At 38.3% G+C, this 18,263-nt stretch overlaps 1 protein-coding gene across 1 annotated transcript; it reads right to left on the minus strand.

The window, feature by feature from the left end:
• Positions 1 to 14,540: 14,540 nt before the first annotated feature.
• LOC105036364 (chalcone synthase 3) lies at positions 14,541 to 16,701 on the minus strand. The gene is given in 5 exon segments (XM_010912135.3): positions 14,541 to 15,083; positions 15,086 to 15,382; positions 15,385 to 15,426; positions 15,429 to 15,764; positions 16,435 to 16,701. Coding segments are annotated over 5 exon segments (1,173 nt in total). The 5' UTR covers positions 16,616 to 16,701; the 3' UTR covers positions 14,541 to 14,766.
• Between the last annotated feature and the right edge of the window lie 1,562 nt (positions 16,702 to 18,263).

Genomic DNA, 18,263 nt, shown 5'->3' on the forward strand with positions numbered 1-18,263 from the left:
TGTCTGGGTATTGTATATCGAAAGCCCTTATCATATTTATAATTCGATGCAGGGTCTGCAGGTCAGTAGGAGATTTAATGAAGGTGAGAGGTTCCTGAACGTTGAAGATGGAAGCAAAGTTTCAGTTCTAGCATTAGGAATCATGAACCTTGTAATCAATTCTTGAAATATAATTCAGAGTGAATGTCACTATTGTCCAAGCTTTTTATTAAATATTATTTCTGTAGGCCTTTTGGCCATGAATGGTTATCAATTTTTAATAAAAAAAATATTTGCAATATCATTTTGAATGGTATTACAATATTTATTGGATAACTTTATAATAAAATTTACTTTTTATCACAACCTGTTAATGTAGTTCAAACCTCCAGTAAATACCCTAGAATAGATAATGTGTCAGAAGTCTACCTTTGGCACTATAAGCTAGGTCATATCAATAAGAACAGGATAAACAGGTTGGCTCAAGAAAAAATTTTTGAAGTAGGTGATTGTGAATCACTTCTAACTTGTGAGTCCTATCTTCTTGGTAAAATGACCAAGTCACCTTTTACTGGAAAAAGTGAGCGAGCCAGTGAACTCTTGGGTCTAGTACATTCTGATGTATGTGGACTCATGAGCACAAGTGCAAGAGGTGAATATTTCTACTTCATAACCTTCACAGACGACCTATCGAGGTATGGGTATGTCTATTTAATGAAGCATAAGTCGGAGTCGTTTGAAATGTTCAAACTATTCCGAAATGAGGTAGAAAAATAAACTGAAAAGTGTATTAAAACTCTTCGATCTGATCGAAGAGGTGAATACCTTTCCAATGAGTTTCTGACATATCTTGGAAGAATGGGATTCTCTCTCAATGGACTCCTCCTGGAACACCATAGCATAATGGTGTATCTGAAAGGAGAATCGGACCTTGTTGGACATGGTTCGATCCATGATGGGGTTTACTGGTCTGCCGATCTCCCTCTGGGGATATGCGCTCGAATCGAGTTATTACCTTCTAAATAGAGTTTTGAGTAAGTCTGTAACCAAAATGCCATATGAGATATGGATAGGATGTAAGCCAGTACTCTCACACTTTAGGGTTTGGGGGTGTCCGGCTTATGTTAAACGTTTAATTACGGACAAGCTAGGACCTAGGTCTGACAAGTGTAATTTTATAGGATACCCAAAAGAGATCAAAGGATATTATTTCTACCTGGCTGATGAGCAAAAGGTGTTTGTCAGCCTTAAGGCAATCTTTTTGGAAAAAGAGTTCCTTGGTGAAGGGACTGTTGCCTCTAAGGTCGAACTTGACGAAGTTCGACAGGTGAAAAAATTGACACAAGTTGCTGAACCAGAATCGGATTTGATTAGATCAGATCCAGAGCTCATTGTTCAAGCACCCTTAAGGCGATCTGGTAGAGTACCACGTCAACCGGACAGATACTTTGGTTTTTTGGTCTGGAATGATGATCCTATCAAACTTGATGAAAACGATGAGGATCCGATCACCTACATGGATGTAATGCAGAGATCCAACTCTGAGAAATGGCTAGAGGCTATGAAATCTAAAATGGAGTCCATGAAGGTCAACGATGTGTGGACATTGGTTGACCCACTCGAAGGAGTAAAACCCATAGGGTGTAAGTGGGTCTTTAAGAGGAAGAGGGGCACAGACGGAAAGGTGGAAACCTATAAAGCCCGTCTGGTCGTCAAGGATATCGTCAATGTTATGGTATAGACTATGACGAGACATTTTCTCCTGTGGCAATGCTCAAATCCATTCAGATTATGCTTGCGATAGCTGTCCATCTGGACTATGAAATCTGGCAGATGGATGTGAAGACAGCTTTCCTAAACGAAGAGCTAGATGAAGAGGTGTATATGATACAACCTGAAGAATTCACATCCACTGATGAGTCTAAGGTGTGCAGACTACAAAGGTCCATTTATGGACTTAAGCAGGCATCCCGGAGTTGGAACATACATTTTGATAGGATGATCAAGACGTATGGCTTCGTTAAGAATGGAGAAGAGCCCTACATTTATAAGTGGGCTAATGGTCCAGTAGTGATATTTCTTGTATTGTATGTGGATGATATTCTCTTAATCGAGAATGATGTCCCTGCATTACAGGGAATAAAGATTTGGCTATCATCACAGTTCTCCATGAAAGATTTAAGAGAAGCTTCCTATATCCTAGGGATGAGGATCTATAGGGATAGATCTAAAAGGTTGCTTGGTTTATCCCAATCTACGTACATAGATACTATGCTGAAGAGTTCAGCATGGAGAATTTTAAGAAACGCTATCTACCGATAGGTCATGAATTTCTCTCTCGAAGAGGATTGTCTGACAACACTCAAGAGAGAGAGCATATGGGTAGGATTCCATATGCTTCGGCAGTAGGATCTATCATATACGCCATGACATGTACACGATCAGATATATGGCAAACTCACTAGGGGTAGTGAGTAGATACCAATCTGATCCAGAGGAGAATCACTGGAAGGTTGTTAAAACCATCTTGAAAGATTTAAGAAATACTAAGGACCAGTGGCTTGTTTATAGTGAATCGGACTTGAGACTTATAGGGTTTACAGACTCTAGTTTCCAGTCTGATCACGATGACAGCAAAAGTGTGTCGGGATTTATTTTTACCCTTAATGGTGGGGCTATCTGCTGAAAGAGTTCCAAGCAACACAGTGGCTGATTCAGTTTGCGAGACGGAGTATGTCGCTGCATCAGATGCTGCCAAAGAAGTGGTGTGGTTGAGAAAATTCATCATCGAGCTCGGAGTAGCACCCTCCCTTGTTGGTCCAGTTCTGCTCTACTGTGACAGCTCTGGAGCCATTGCTTAGGCGAAGGAACCCAAGGCACACCAACAGATGAAGCATATTCTGTGTCGCTACCATCTCATCCGAGAAATTGTGGATCGAGGTGACGTCGACCTTCTGAAGATCGACGAAAAAGAGAATCTGGCCAACCCATTCACTAAAGCCATTGCGGTGAAGGAGTTCGACGACTACAAGTCGAAGATGGGTATTAGATACTGCACCAATTGGCTTTAGGCCAAGTGGGAGATTGTTGGGAATAGTATCCCAAAGTCAATCGTCAGTCTGTTGACGGTTGTGCTCATTTTTGTATATGTACATGAATTATGAATTAATAAAAATTATTTTGATATTTTTCATCACAAAATATTTTATCTTCTAATAAACTCCTATGTTGTGGTGAAGTCCTTAGGACTATTTAGACTTGACAAAGAAGGATTTATCGTTTAGTCCTTAAATCTGTTCGTGACCAAATGATACATTGTTACCAAGGATGACAACATTTATCAAGCATAGGTCGTTGTGTGCCATATAGGTTGGTTGTCCTCTTAATCAATGAGTGTGGAGACACTGGTATGGTATATAGGTGAGATGTAAGGGTACATCTGCACTGAACATGACCGACTCTGGAGCTATTTCTGCTGTCAAGATTTGCTCCAATGAATATGGGTATAAATGTCCCTCTAACCTGAGACCACCACGGTGACTTGCAAGCAACTCACTGCACTTAGGCACTAGACTACCTAAATTTCTAATTCAGTGATGGAAGGCTGCTGGGTGTAGTCAAGTACTTGACTTGTCGGTGCGTGTGTCAAGATGAGATTGACCACTCCAGTTTAGGAGCTGTGAACAGTCGTGTTTCAATTTAGCAAAACTTTGGCTAGGGTAGTCTTTATGAGGAGTCACAGGACTATTTGAGTTGAGCATGATTCGGATGATCTAATCAGGGTTGACAGTTTAATCCTGAGTCGTCCTAAACATAGAGGTCAAAAGGATGAATTATACAGTAATCATATTCACATAGGTTCTAAGTGTTGCAATTATGACTATTCGACCTATCCGATCGTCGGATTCCATTGCTAGATGGTCACTTCGATTAGTACAGGAATTGATTCCTGTGCTACCGACTTAGGTTCGAACCTGCGGGGTCACACACATTAGAGGTTCCTATCTGATCTGATGGCTGATGAAGAGTCCTAATGCTCATAGACTATGAGTCCTACGTGTCTGGGTCTCTGTGATCGAGAATCAGGATTCTCTGATCATGAGTCTCACACATTTTGGGTACCGGGGTCAAGAGTCCCACTGGTTTGGGACTCTTCGATTAGGGTTACATATCGATGAATTCTGATGTCCGATTACCCATCAGATTTGGATTTAATATTTATGAGAGGTTTAATTAGTGATTTGATCATTAATTAACTCAATTTGATTGAGTAATTATTTTTGGATCAAGTCCAATTGAATTGGATTCAGTTGGGTTTGACCCGATTAGGTTAAGAGTTGACCTAACCGTCGAGATGGTTTGGTCCCTGATTTGATCAAGGGTTGGGCTTAATCAATTCCTGATTTGATTAGAATTTTATTGAGCCTAATTAAGCCTAATTAAGTTGGATTTAAATTAGTCTAATTGGGCCTAACTTATTTGGTTCAATTAGGTTGGTTTAAATAATGAAACCACCTTGACCCATTCTCTCTATGCCACCTCACTTCCACTGCACCCATTTGAATTCACGAGAAGAAGTTCTCATTAATTTTTCTCATGCAAAGCCTCCTCACGCCCTACTTTAATGCACCAAATGAGTGGATAAGGATGATTAGTTGGCCATTCAAATTCAAAAAAAGTTTGAATTTGAATGAGCAACCAATCTTAGCGCCTTGACCTTATCCTCTTTTAGCGCCCCATTTATTACACGAGAAAATATTTCTCATGAAATCACTCATGCACAAATTAAGCCACGCCCTCCTCTTCTCATGCCCTTAGTGGATAGGGATAAATTGATTTCCATTTGAATTTAAAATTTGATTTGAATTCAAATGTGCAATTACTCATCTTTATCCTCTCACGTGGATAAGACATTTGACATTGTTTTAAAAGGAGGAGAAGAGTGGGGCGTGTGCAAGAAAAATTTTCAAGAGAAAAAGAAAGAAAAATTTTGGAGAGAAAATCTGGACGTGAGGAATCCTTGTGTGCAAGGTGAAGGTCTATATCCTTCAGAGAGAAAAAGAAAGAAAAGAAAGAAAAAGTGTGCGCAGGGTTTCAGTGAGTTCTTCAGGGTTTCAACCTGGAGTTTGGGAAGTGAGAAGGTGAGCTACGAGTGTCGTGAGTCCACCAAATTTTAGGAAGATCTTTAAATCCTCTCAAACATGTCTGCTGACGATCCAGAGCATCCAAAGAATCGATAGATATCGATCGAAGGAGTTCGATCAGCATCGGCCGTCGAAAGGGCTCTACAACGAGCTAGCACTCGTGAGGAGTCGATCAGACTGGAACTTCATGTGGTTGATCTGCAAAGGCCAGACATACTATGTGGCTACATCGCGATGATCAGACTCTTCCGACGGTGATCAGATTGCGGCGATCTACTATCCGCACAAAGGTATTGTGTTCTGAACATATTACAGTAAAGTGTTTACTGTTCAAATTTGAATTTCAAATTTAAATATATGCATGCTATATATCATATTTAGATCCTAGTGTAGGATAAATTTTTATTAATTAATTAGATAATTAATAATTTATGCTGTAAAATAATAATTTTAAAAAAGTTTTAAAATTATCATTTTACCCATGCACTGAATTTTTTCCACAGCTCGTCCATCCACTGATCAACGAGCTGCACTTAAGAAATGGATAGATAAAGATAACAAGGCAAAGTGCTACATCTTAGCATCCATGTCTAATGATCTTCAGCAATAGCATGAAGACATGAGGACTAACAAAGAGATGCTGGTTCACCTACAAGAGTTGTATGATGAACAGAGTTGCACACCTCACTTTGAGGTCTTTCTAAGACTTTTTAGAGAGAAGATGCATGATGGACAGTCTATCAATGATCATTGTCTGATAATGATCAAAGACATAGAAGAGCTTCAGAAGCTTGGTATGAATATGGATAAGAAATTATAGATGGATCTGATCCTCCAATCTCTTCCTGATTCATATGGGCAGTTCATCATGAACTACCATATGAATAAGATCAATGCTACTTTGCTTGAGTTATCGAATATATTAGTGACTGCAGAGGGCACCTTAGAGAGTTTCAGGGGCATAATTCTAGCTGTGAAGTAGGCTTCCTCTAAAAGGAAGTCTTCTTTTAAGAAAAAAAAAAGCCCACAAAGAAGCAGAAGAATGAGACCAAGCCTAAGAAATAGGTTCCGAAGAAGATCTATGATAAAAAAAATATTTTCATTACCATGTCAAAGGCCATCGGAGAAGGAACTGTCTGGCCTACTTGGTAACTATCAAGAGCAGGAAGAAGGATGGACCTTCTAAAGGTACATCTGAATTGCTTGTTATTAAAATTAATCTAACGATTTCTCTTCTTCTAGTTGGATTCTAGATTTTGGATAAAGTGCTCATTTGTGCACTTCTATCAGGATCTTGAAGAAGTAAGGGGGTTGAGAGAAGGCAGATCACCCTCCGGGTCGGCCATAGAGTAAGGGTTGTTGCTGTAGCCGTCAGAACCTACTCTCTATGACTACCTTTAGGACTTAGTTTGCTTTTAAAAGACTATTATTATGTATTTATAGCCAGTAGAAATTTGATTTCTATCTCTCTGCTGGCATAGGATAACTATAATTTTTATTTCAATAAAGATATGTGTTCAATTTATTTCAGAAATAAAATTATTGCACGTGCTTTCTTGATTGATGATCTTTACCATTTGCATATGAATGCGAGTGTAAATATTAACACGCAAATAGTGAATGCCATAGGGTCTAACCTAGAGATAGGATTAGCCAAAAGTATTTATGGCATCTCAGGCTAGGCCATATTGGAGAGGACAAACTCAACAAACTGAAGAAAGATGATCTTTTTGGACCATTGACTTCTGAGTCTTATCCATTCTGTGAATCGTTTCTTTAAGAAAAAATGATCAAGCTATCTTTTGTGGGACAAGAGAAAGGGCCACTGAGATATTAGCCCTGGTACACACTAACGTGTGTGGTCTATTTGATGTATAAGCTAGGAGTGGCTATGTCTACTTCATAATATTTAACGATGATTCTTCATGATATGGATTCATGTATCTGATGTACCGAAAGTCTAAGGCTTTTGAAAAGTTCATAGAATTCAAACATGAAGTAGAAAAATAGATCGAAAAATCTATAAAGGTTCTTCGATCAGATTGAGGAGAATACTTTAGTAAAAAATTTGAACCTATCTTAAAGATAATGGTATAGTCTTACCATGAACACCTCTAGGGATACTTCAGCTCAATAGAGCATCTGAAAGGAGGAATTGGATCCTATTAGATATGGTTTGATCCATGATGAGCTTCATAGACCTTTCTGTCTTTCTCTAGAGACATACTTTACTTTTTGTGATTCATCTTTTGAATCGAGTTTCCTCTAAATCTATTCCTACCACACCATATGAGTTATGGCATGGTAATAAGCCAACTCTTGGGTACCTCAAGATTTGGAGATGTCTGGCCCATGTCAAGCGATAGCAAGCAGACAAGTTAGAGGCTAGGTTTTTAGGGCTTGCTTCATAGGGTATCCTAAAAAAATCATGGGATACTACTATCTTTCTAAGGACCACAATGTGATTGTGAGCCATCATGTCATATTCTTGAAAAAAAAATTTATCCAAGATGGAAGCAGTGGGAGGAAGATTAAGCTCGAAGAGAAAATCTCTGAAGAGCATCGAGTCCAAGAATCTGAATCAAATAATGAGCCAGTAGATGTGATACCTCCTCCACCTCGTAGATCAAGTAAGATCTTCCGTCCTCCTGAAAGGTATTTAGGTATTCTTACAGAAGATTTAAAAGAAGCGTTCCTTATGGGAGATAGGGACATTAGGAATAATTCTAAAATCTATAATGAGGCAATGTTAGATGTACACTCTAGAAATAGATGGATACGATAAAGTCAGAAATTGACTCCATACATTCCAACTAGGTATGGTCCTTATTAGATCCATCTAAAGGTATTGTACCCATTGGGTGTAAATGAATTTATAAAAAAAAATTGGATCGGATGGTAAGGTAGAACTTATAAGACAAGACTAGTTATGAAAGGTTATAGTCAACATATAGGCATTGACTATCATGAAATCTTTTCACCCATAGTCATACTGAAATCCATCCGTACTCTGCTTGCCATAACAGCCTTTCATGATTATAAAATTTGATAGATGGATATGAAAACTGTCTTCCTAAATGGATATCTTGAGGAAGATATCGATATGGAATAGCCTCTGGATTTCATATCCAGTGATAGTGATCACAAGGTCTACAAGCTACAAAGGTCCATATATAGACTCAAGCATCTCGAAGTTGGAACACTCGCTTTAATGATGTGATCCAAATGTTTGATTTCATCAAAAATGAGGAGGAGCCATGTGTATACAAAAAGATCAGTGGGAGCGCTGTCATATTCCTCGTATTGTACGTGGATGACATCCTCCTGATTGAAAATGATATTTGCATGCTGACGTCAGTCAAAGTATGGTTGTCAAAAGAGTTCATCATGAAAGATCTAGAAGAAGCTTCCTACATTTTTGGTATTAAGATCTATATGGATAGATCTAGGAGAATGATAGGACTTCACAGCATATTTACATAGAGGAGGTGCTGAAGAGGTTCAGCATGGACAACTCCAAGAGGGGTCATGTGCCCCTTAGACATGGCATTCATCTCTTCAAGAGGATGTGCCCTGACATACCTAAAGAGATCCAGCGCATGAGCAAGATTCCTTATGCTTCGACAATAAGAAGCCTCATGTATGCCATATTATGTACATGCCCTGATATAGCACTTGCCATGAGTGTCACGAGTAGATATCAGGTGAATCCAGGTGAAGAATACTGGATTACTATTAAAAACATCCTTAAGCACTTGAGAAGATCTAAGGATTTGATGTTGGTCTTTGACAGAGGATTGAAGTTAAAAGTTCAGGGATACACCAATTCAGACTTTATGACTGATGTCGATGATAAAAAGTCTACATCGGGGTGTATCTACTTGTGCAATGGTGGTATGGTTAGCTGGAAGAGTTTCAAGCAGTCGATCATTATAGATTCGACCATGAAAGCCGAGTACATCGCTGTCTCTGAAACTGCTAAGGAAGCCTTTTGGTTCAAGAAATTTATTGCGGAGCTAGATGTGATGCCATCAAATACATTGTACTGCACTGCGATAAAACGGTATCATAGCCCTCGCTAAGGAGTTCAGATCTCATCAGAAGTCCAAACACATAGAGCAACGGTTTCACATCAAATGCGAATACCTTGAGAAGAAGTTCGTCGAAGTGTAGAGAGTTGACTCCACGCTAAATGTGGCAGACCTGTGATCGAGCATCTCAGCCAGCAGAAGATCAAAACTCACCTTGAGAAGATGGATCTTAGGTATATGACAAATTAGCTTTAGATCAAGTGGGAGTTTGTTAGATTTGTGTCCTAGAAGCCAATTATTGGCTAACACATTATGTAATTTCAGGACTTAAACTTGTAATTGTAATCCTTTTATTATCAATAAAGAACTTTTTTATTCCAATCATGTTTATGTTTCATAATTTATCTTAGAAATTAACAAAGATTATTTTTGAATATTCTTAAAGTGTTAAGAATTTGAGATATACATTAATTAGTGATTAATTTTTAAACACTCCTGATCAAAAGATCATCATGGAGGATAGTGATTAATTCATTTGAGATCGGTGCACGATTCACCTTCCTTGTAGACAGATGAGTCTCGGATCTGCGATATAGAGAATTGGGGTGAAGGTGCAGGTAGTTGTTAGAGAACAACTTAATTAAGCATGACCAACATGAGAACCACATGGATGTCTACTCACTCATCAGTGGTCTTTTCAATACTGCAGTGGTATGAGTGGTCTTTGGACCTACGGTGCTATTGACTATTCGCAGCGAGATTAATGAGTTTAACTGTATGTTCCTTTGATCCCTAGCCATTTGGATCCTTACTGTGTATGTTGATTTCAGTAAGTTCAGGTTCTCTAAATGGAGTAGGATACGCCTAGATGAAATCTATCGACCTTAATATAAAAGAAGAAGTCTATGTGATTTACGAGACTGAGTTTAGAAAGTATTTAACCAAATAAGTATGAATATTGAAAAAGAGTTTTCATGAAATTCATAAATGAATTTGACTCAAACCAATCTTGTATATGACTGACAATGAGGTCTGACAAGTTCTCCATAATTTCATCATGTCAGAACTCACGATAGAAGAACTGAATCATACGATAACTGTACTTAGAGATTCTACTTTCATTTTACTGGATTGTCACTACATACTGCTAAGCATCACTGGTAGAATGTGAGATTTATCGAACGTCATCTTGATGATCGATGATCCTCGAAGGATAGAATTGAAAATATTTCAATCCATCGAAAAGAATTTTGATCATATTGTGATGGAGATCACAATATATCTCACTACTAGATAGAATGAAACCTATAGGGTTACACATTAAGAGATTTAATCTCAAATTTATCAATTGACTTATGAAGTTTCAATTGAGATAGGATTTATTAAAATTCTATTAGGTTTATGAGAACCATGCTAGCTCATGGTTAAACCTAATTCTTCTCAGACTTCGATTCGATCAAATCCATAGCCTTGAACCTAACCTAAATCTATTTGGATTTAATTGGGCTTTAATAATGAGCCCAAGAGGATTTGATTAAGTTAATTAGTTGGCATAATTATCCTAACATTATCTCTTCTTTATCTCTTAATTATCTTTAAGTGTGCATGTGGAATAAATGGAAGAATGGGTAGCGCCTATTTTTATTTTTGGTAGGAACTAAGCACCAAATCTCAGAATATTGTAAGAGGAGCCCACCCCCTCTTATGTGGCATGGTGTGGAAAGGAGAGAGAGGGACCACACCCCATCTCATATGGGAAGAAACCTTTATGTGGGGCACCCCAACTACCTAACTTATATTCTATGGGGTGCCTCTTATACCTACCTAAAGGAACTAATTATTTATCAATTATATTTGATTTTATTGGAAATAAATCAGATTAAAAAGATAAAAGATTCTTATGAGATAAGAATCTATTTTTTTAAGATAATTAAATTCCTATTATGAGTCAGGATAGTGCCTATATAAGGAAAATATCTCTAGGGTTTCTAAAGAATAGAATTTTGCGAGAAACAAACCTCTTCCTCTCCCTTCTCCATGCCTCCTCTCCTCCTTCTCTTCTCTTCTCTTCCATGCCTAAGATTGGGCATCCCCTTTCCACACGCCAAGAGGTGATGTTGTTTTGTCTTTAAGAGTGAAGATCAAGGAGAAGAAGAAGAAGGTTGTAGATCGAAGAGTTGATCGTGCAGTCCAGATCAAGGTGTTGGTCTAAGATCTCAAGACTAAGATTCTTCTTGAGAAAAAGATTCTACAACAAGGAGATCAGTTCAAGATTGATTCTGATGGATGCCCATAGAAATCGATACATGCGCGGCTCGAGCATCTATGAATCCGTGATCATCAGAAGCGGTAAATATCTATCTGCACCAAGATAATAAGATCCGATCTCATATTTGTCTCTAAATTTCAGATTGTATATATGTATTTTCTCTTGAGCTTGGGTAGGATTAGATTTGATCTTTTGCATGTGGAGTTAAAGGGTTTAACTCATTTTATTTTTCGCTATATTTTTTAAAAAATTTTGAAATCTACATATGCTGCCTATCTAATTTTCTTACAATCTTGACATGGTAGTCTAGATTAGATCTTATGCATGTAAATTAGATTAAATCATTTAATCTAATAGTTTTGCTATATAAAATTTTAAAATTATATGCATAGTACTGCCGTATCTTTTCTTTAGAAGCCACGCCATATATTTCACACCCTCTTCTTTTTGCATGAAAAATCTCATGCCAAAATCCTCTTTGCCGCCCTCCTTTGGATTGGATAGGGTTGAGCTGGTTTTTTATTTGAAATCAAACTCAAATCAAGATAAGATTGGATCTTATTTTTACCTAGATGCCAAGTTAAAAGGAAGGGTTTTTGCATGCGCTAAGGGACGAGTTCTCAGATAAGAAACCTAATTCCATGGTAAAAAAAAAAACCAAAAAGGGGGTGTGAGAAACCTTGGTCTGCATGAATAGAGGGGAGGCTATCTCCTCTTGGGCGTGAGATCCCTAGGTTTTTCTCTAGGGTGGCATGGGTTTTTTGAGAAGAAGAAAAATAGAAAGAAGGGTTCTTCTATTCCTACTTCTTCCTCTTCCTCCTCCTCTTATCCATCAGCTCTAAGAGGTCTGAGAGAAAACGATGGAGAAGATCTACATTAACCTCAGGAGATGACTTCTGCAAGAGAGCTAGCACCTCAGTGAAGTCAAGAGCTTCTGAACGGATCGAAAACTTTGTGTAGATATCCATAGAGACTGGATGCGTATGCAACTCTGCAGGAACCTCATCAGATTATCACGATTATCAAATTATAGTGAAAGACTATCCGTGCAAAGGTATAGATATTGGATCTCCAATTTTTGATTTTTATTTAAATCTGATTTAAATTTTAGCATCTTAAAATGCATGTGATCGATCCTGTTAGCCTGTAGATTAGATCTACTTTATATATGTTAGATAGATTAAAGTGTTTAATCCAGATCAGAAATTTTTTTCACTATATTTCTGATTTTTGCATGCATGTTCTCGGATATGCGACATTCTTTAGATAAAACAAACTAACCTTCAACTGTTTGGTAGCATTCTTCTTGATTGTTATATTCCGATCTAAAAGCGGTAAAGAGAAAATTTCCTATAGGAGCGATTCTAAATTAGAAAAAATTATTTAAGTTTATGGTGGTTAGTTAGTTGAGAGCTGGCTGATAAAATATGTAAGAACTAACTTATGCAGACACCATATGCTGAAATCAATTTTAGCACTAATAAAAGAAGGAAATTAGGTAGGTTACTGCTACAAAATTTTATGGATGTATTTTCTCATAAAAATTATGGTTGTGTTTGCTATTAATTAATTCACTTAAAAGTATATGTTCATTTTCCTTTTTGACATTATTTACTCACCATTATTAGCAACTTATTAAGTTTGAATCTTAGACCGGGATGCAGATGCCAATGAACTGAGTGACTAACTGATAGTCTGTCACTTTGTAACCATGGTGAAACGTTATCTCAAGTATTCTGGATATTCGTGATGCTAAAATGTGCATATTCCCTCGGAAACTAGAAGAATACTTGGGGCCACGTGGAGGTTGAGTTGGCCCAGAGTGATGTCTTAAGGAGGATCCAAATCTGATCAGTTTAGACTTAGATCAAAGCTAAATTAGATCACGATCAAATCATTTGCACCATTACGACACCATTTCAGTCATCGATTAAGTTTTAATTTCTAATAAACAATTTTGAAGCTAACATCTTTTTCAGCAAATTGATCTTAACATCTAATCCTAAAGCCTTCAAAACTATTATCTAGATAATAGACTACAAAATAAAACCGTAAACAAGCCGAACATGAGGGAGCGAGAGTCAGCTCCAGCTTGGCTAATTTGACGATTGAACCACGATTGAGCTACATTATTTAATTTAAAGCCAAAAGTGAGTTGCTCATATCTTGTAATTCTTGTACAGAAGATCTCGTGGAAGCTTCAGATCTCTCAAGGTATTCGCTTAAATGGTTTGAACAAATTTTCTGAATTATATTTTAATCCTCTTATTAAAATATATATTTCATTGATATAGATATATTAGTTTTATAACATATAAAATATTAAAATAAATTATACGAATAACAAAAAAATATATCATACTTTTGATTTTGAATTAGGAGCGTCTAGCTTGAGCAAGTTAAACCTAGTTCTTGTTCGGTTCACGTGGTTAGCAGAGTCAAATAATATATTGTTTGACGTTTGAACACAGGGAAGGCCTTTTCATTTGGTTCTTCTAAGATTGGTGCTCTCCAATTGATGGAATGTGCCATAGCCTCCACCAAAAGGCCTGATATGATTTTCTTGCCTTTGCTGCCTAGTTCTGGTCAACAGTCAACATAAATCCAGGCAGCTGGAGAATGATTACTTCAAAGCTCCAAAAACGTCTCTTGTTTGGACCAGTCAAAATTTAGAGAATCTATCAATTTTCTTTGTTTTGGTCCGTAACAAGATCTGTAAACTTTGACGCTTTGCAAGATTGAACAACTGTAGCTACTTCCAACCATCCATCCAGCAGAAGTTTGAGACCGATTCCTTCATGTCTTGCCTTGTAGGAATCTATTGCAAGGATATATCCAGTAGAAATGGCAACTTCTTCTATCATTTGATAGGTTTTGATTCTTTAACATGTTCCATTTGTTTGGATCATTAGTTCATCACCTGATTAGAACTCAAAGAGAAGGAAAGCTAACGAAGGAACCATTGCGCATGAGCAAAAACTGACAAGACAGTCCAAATCATCTCAGATACCTTACTTTTGTTCACCTTCGTTACTCTTGCTCAGTTTCGCGCGAAACAACAGGGAGGGCGGGGGAAGAAAGATTCCATGATGATAGGAGAGAACATAGAGAAGAACATTAACAGTAATAAGACACCAATTGGGCTTAACAAATCTTATTAAATTTCATACTTCATACAGCAACTAGAGCTTCACACTCTCTCTGTCACTTAATCACCAAAACATACATTAAAATACCAACTTTTTTTCTTTAAGAAAAAGAGAAAACACAAAAGTGCAGCACAGCCCCATCAGAGCATCACAGTAAGAATCATCTAGAGATAAACGGGAAGAGTTTATAGAGCTCAGCGGGAAGCAATGGGCATACTATGCAGCACCACAGTCTCCACCGTCAGTCCTGGTCCAAATCCAAACAGCACTCCCCACTCCAAACCTTCTCCGGTCGTCGCCAATCCTTCCTCCCCTGACTTCTTCCTCATCTCGTCGAGTATAAACAGCACACAAGCACTTGACATGTTCCCATACTCCTTTAGCACCTCCCTTGTGGCCCTCATCTTCTCCTTCTTGAGCCCCACCTTCTCCTCCACCTGGTCCAGTATTGCTGGTCCACCCGGGTGCGCCACCCAGAACACCGAGTTCCAGTCATTGATCCCAATTGGCCCAGTGCCTCAACCAAACTCTTCTCTATGTTCTTGGATATCAGCCCGGGCACATCCTTGAGTAGGTGAAAGGTAAGCCCCACCTCTCTCAAGTGGCCATCGATGGCGCCTTCAGAATCAGGGAGGATTGTCTGGCTAGCCGAGATGAGCTGGAAAAGCGGCCTCTCGATGGCTACGTCGGGGTCGGCACCGACGATCAATGCTGCAGCACCATCGCCGAAGAGTGCCTGACCAACGAGGCTGTCAAGGTGGGACTCAGAAGGGCCCCGGAAGGTGACTGCAGTGATCTCGGAGCAGACACAAGAACACGGGCACCACGGTTGTTTTCAGCAATATCCTTGGCAAGCGGAGCACGGTGCCACCAGCAAAGCAGCCTTGCTGGTACATCATGAAGCGATTGACAAAAGGGCGAAGGCCGAGCAGCTTGATGAGCTGATAGTCGGCCCCAGGCATGTCGACGCCACTGGTGGTGCAGAAGATGAGGTGGGTGATCCGAGATTTGGGTTGGCCCCATTCCTTGATGGCCTTGACGGCCGCCTCCTTGCCGAGCTTGGGGACCTCGACGACCACCAAATCCTGTCGGGCATCCAGTGATGGAGCCATGTAGGCACACATGTTGGGATTTTCTCTAAGGATCTCCTCTGTTACGTGCATGTAGCGCTTGCGGATCATTGACTTGTCACCTGCATCCATGAATTATTGCAATTTCAGTAATGATCTATCTGCAGCACTACATGGATTTTATTCTTAGTTACAAGATAGAGAACGAGCTCTTTTTTTTTTTTTTTTGTCCAGAAAAAAAAATTTCAAATTCTTTTGATTTAAAAAAACTAAATTTATATGGAAAAAGATTAAAGATCATGCACTTCTATACGAGTATGGCTGCAATTGTGATCACAATTGTATTCATATTCTTCATTTTCTCCCTGACCTGTGTAGGAATAATAGCATCTGTAGCAGTTTAACTCAGCAAAAACATCGTACTTATCCATATATGAGCAAATATCATTTCAATGACTGCCCAATATTTATTAATCAGTTATCATTTTATTATCTAAAATCTAACTTTTTTGGGAAGCTAATAAATCTAATTAACCCAGTATCACTGTTTAGGAAACTTTTTTGGATGGCCTAAAGTCAAGTCCAACTAGTATCTTAATCGATATCACAAAAGGCACACTTCTTTGAAAGAACGGGATCCTCTCCCGTACACTTCCTTCTAAACATCCTCTATCCACTCTTTTTATTGGTTCTCCTTCCACCGCATGCTCTGTCTTGCTCTTTCTACAACTAAAACTGAAAACGGAAGCATGCAAGCTTATTGGACATAAACAGGTATTGCCATAGACTTACACATTCTCTTAAATTTCTCCTTAAGATCGGTGAGATGCTCGCTTTTAGTGATCCGGAAATAGTAATCAGGGTAATCGGCCTGGTAGACGACATTAGCAGGGGTGGCGGTGCCAATGGCGAGCACCGTTGCAGGGCCCTCGGCCCTCTGAGCCTTACGAATCTCCTCCACGGTCTTCGACATGGCTTCTTGAACCGAAAGTTACCTAAAAAGGAGAGCAGTGGAAGAGAAAGAACCTGGAATGGTGGGAGGAGGTGTTTGTGAAAGCATGGGAGAAGATAGTGAGGATTTATAGGAGTGGATAAGCTGGAACTGGGGAGATGTGCCAAGGCCGGTCGAGGCAAGGTTCGGTGGATGACCCAACACGTGGTTTCCCGTTGAAAACTGGTTGTTGGAGCCTGAGCGTTCCCGTCCAATCACCAACCCCCGGGGAGGTAAAAACGCATAAGGCGAGGTTATTGACTGCATTTTGTGCTTTCATATTAGAAGGCATTGAAGAGTTTGGCGTTTGTCAAGGTAACCTGGAGATTATTTGTTTCGATATTTAATGATACAAACAATGTGAATTGTTTATTAAACAATTTGTGAAATAATATCATCATGCATATATAGTAAACTACATTATAACCCAAGTACATTATGGAAACAAATAATAATAAATGGGAGCATCAGAAGCGACTGATTTACGTTGAGAAGGAAAGTACAAAATGAGAAAAATTTCTACTTGAAAATAATTTTAGTGAGCTAAACATATAATTTATCTTCAAGGAAGATAAATTATGAGAGAGAGAGGAAGATATAATAGAGTTATAACTTTGTCTTGTATTATCACATTAATTATTATGATTTTCCTAGCTTATAGGCTTGATATATCCATTTCTCAACCTGATGCTGGCAATGTATAAACTTCTTGTAAAACTAGTCAATAATAATGGAAATCAGTTCCATATGTTAAAATTGTTATCATTTCTATCATTTTAAGTGGATTGTGTTTCAATTAGACTCAAATGGAAATCTGCTTGTTGTAGAAACTCTGTTCCACCTGTGATCTTTTTCTCATTTACTTTTACTTCGATAAATAAAAGCCTTGACATTCAGTTCAATTGTCCAATGGCTGGAACAAATCCTGATATGCATTGGACATTCAATGGCATTAATATAATTGGTTATATTAGTGCTGTTCGATTGTTCAACGCCTCGAACTAACATTCAATTCCACACATAGAAATAACATGGACAAATGTAGTTATGCACTAAAGACCGAACAAACTCAATTCTAATTTTATTAAAGCTAAATAAATTCTATTACGCGCTGATTTCAGCTCCATAACTTGAAGCCTGAATATCAAAGCAATATGCACTAAACAAATATACATTCAACTCAACACATTGAATAAAAGAACATTTAGTTCACACTTTATATTTTAGTTTAGAGGAAATATAGAATGTTCAGCACATTGAATATTTAGTTCACACTTCATATTTCAGTTTAGCACTAATGTAAAATGTTCACCATAATGAATATTCAAATCACATTTCAGTTCATATTTCGATTCACAACAAACATAGAATGTTCAACACACTGAACATTCAGTTCCCACTCTTCACAACTCAGTAAATGGAAATTATGTTGAATAAACTCAGAACCATATATGAATACCTCAGATTCATACATCTTGCTGCAAGGCTTCGGAAGAGGGATGATGAGGTCGTTTGGAATCGAGTTGGAGAGCCACTAAGAGATCATGTTGTAAAGACTACAAATAAACCTGTAAAAGAAGTCCTAAAATTAGTGGGATACCCTCTGGTTTAGGACTCTGATGCCTAAGTC

Source organism: Elaeis guineensis, unplaced genomic scaffold, assembly GCF_000442705.2.
Source record: "Elaeis guineensis isolate ETL-2024a unplaced genomic scaffold, EG11 Super_Scaffold_1000033, whole genome shotgun sequence".
Taxonomy (NCBI): domain Eukaryota; kingdom Viridiplantae; phylum Streptophyta; class Magnoliopsida; order Arecales; family Arecaceae; genus Elaeis; species Elaeis guineensis.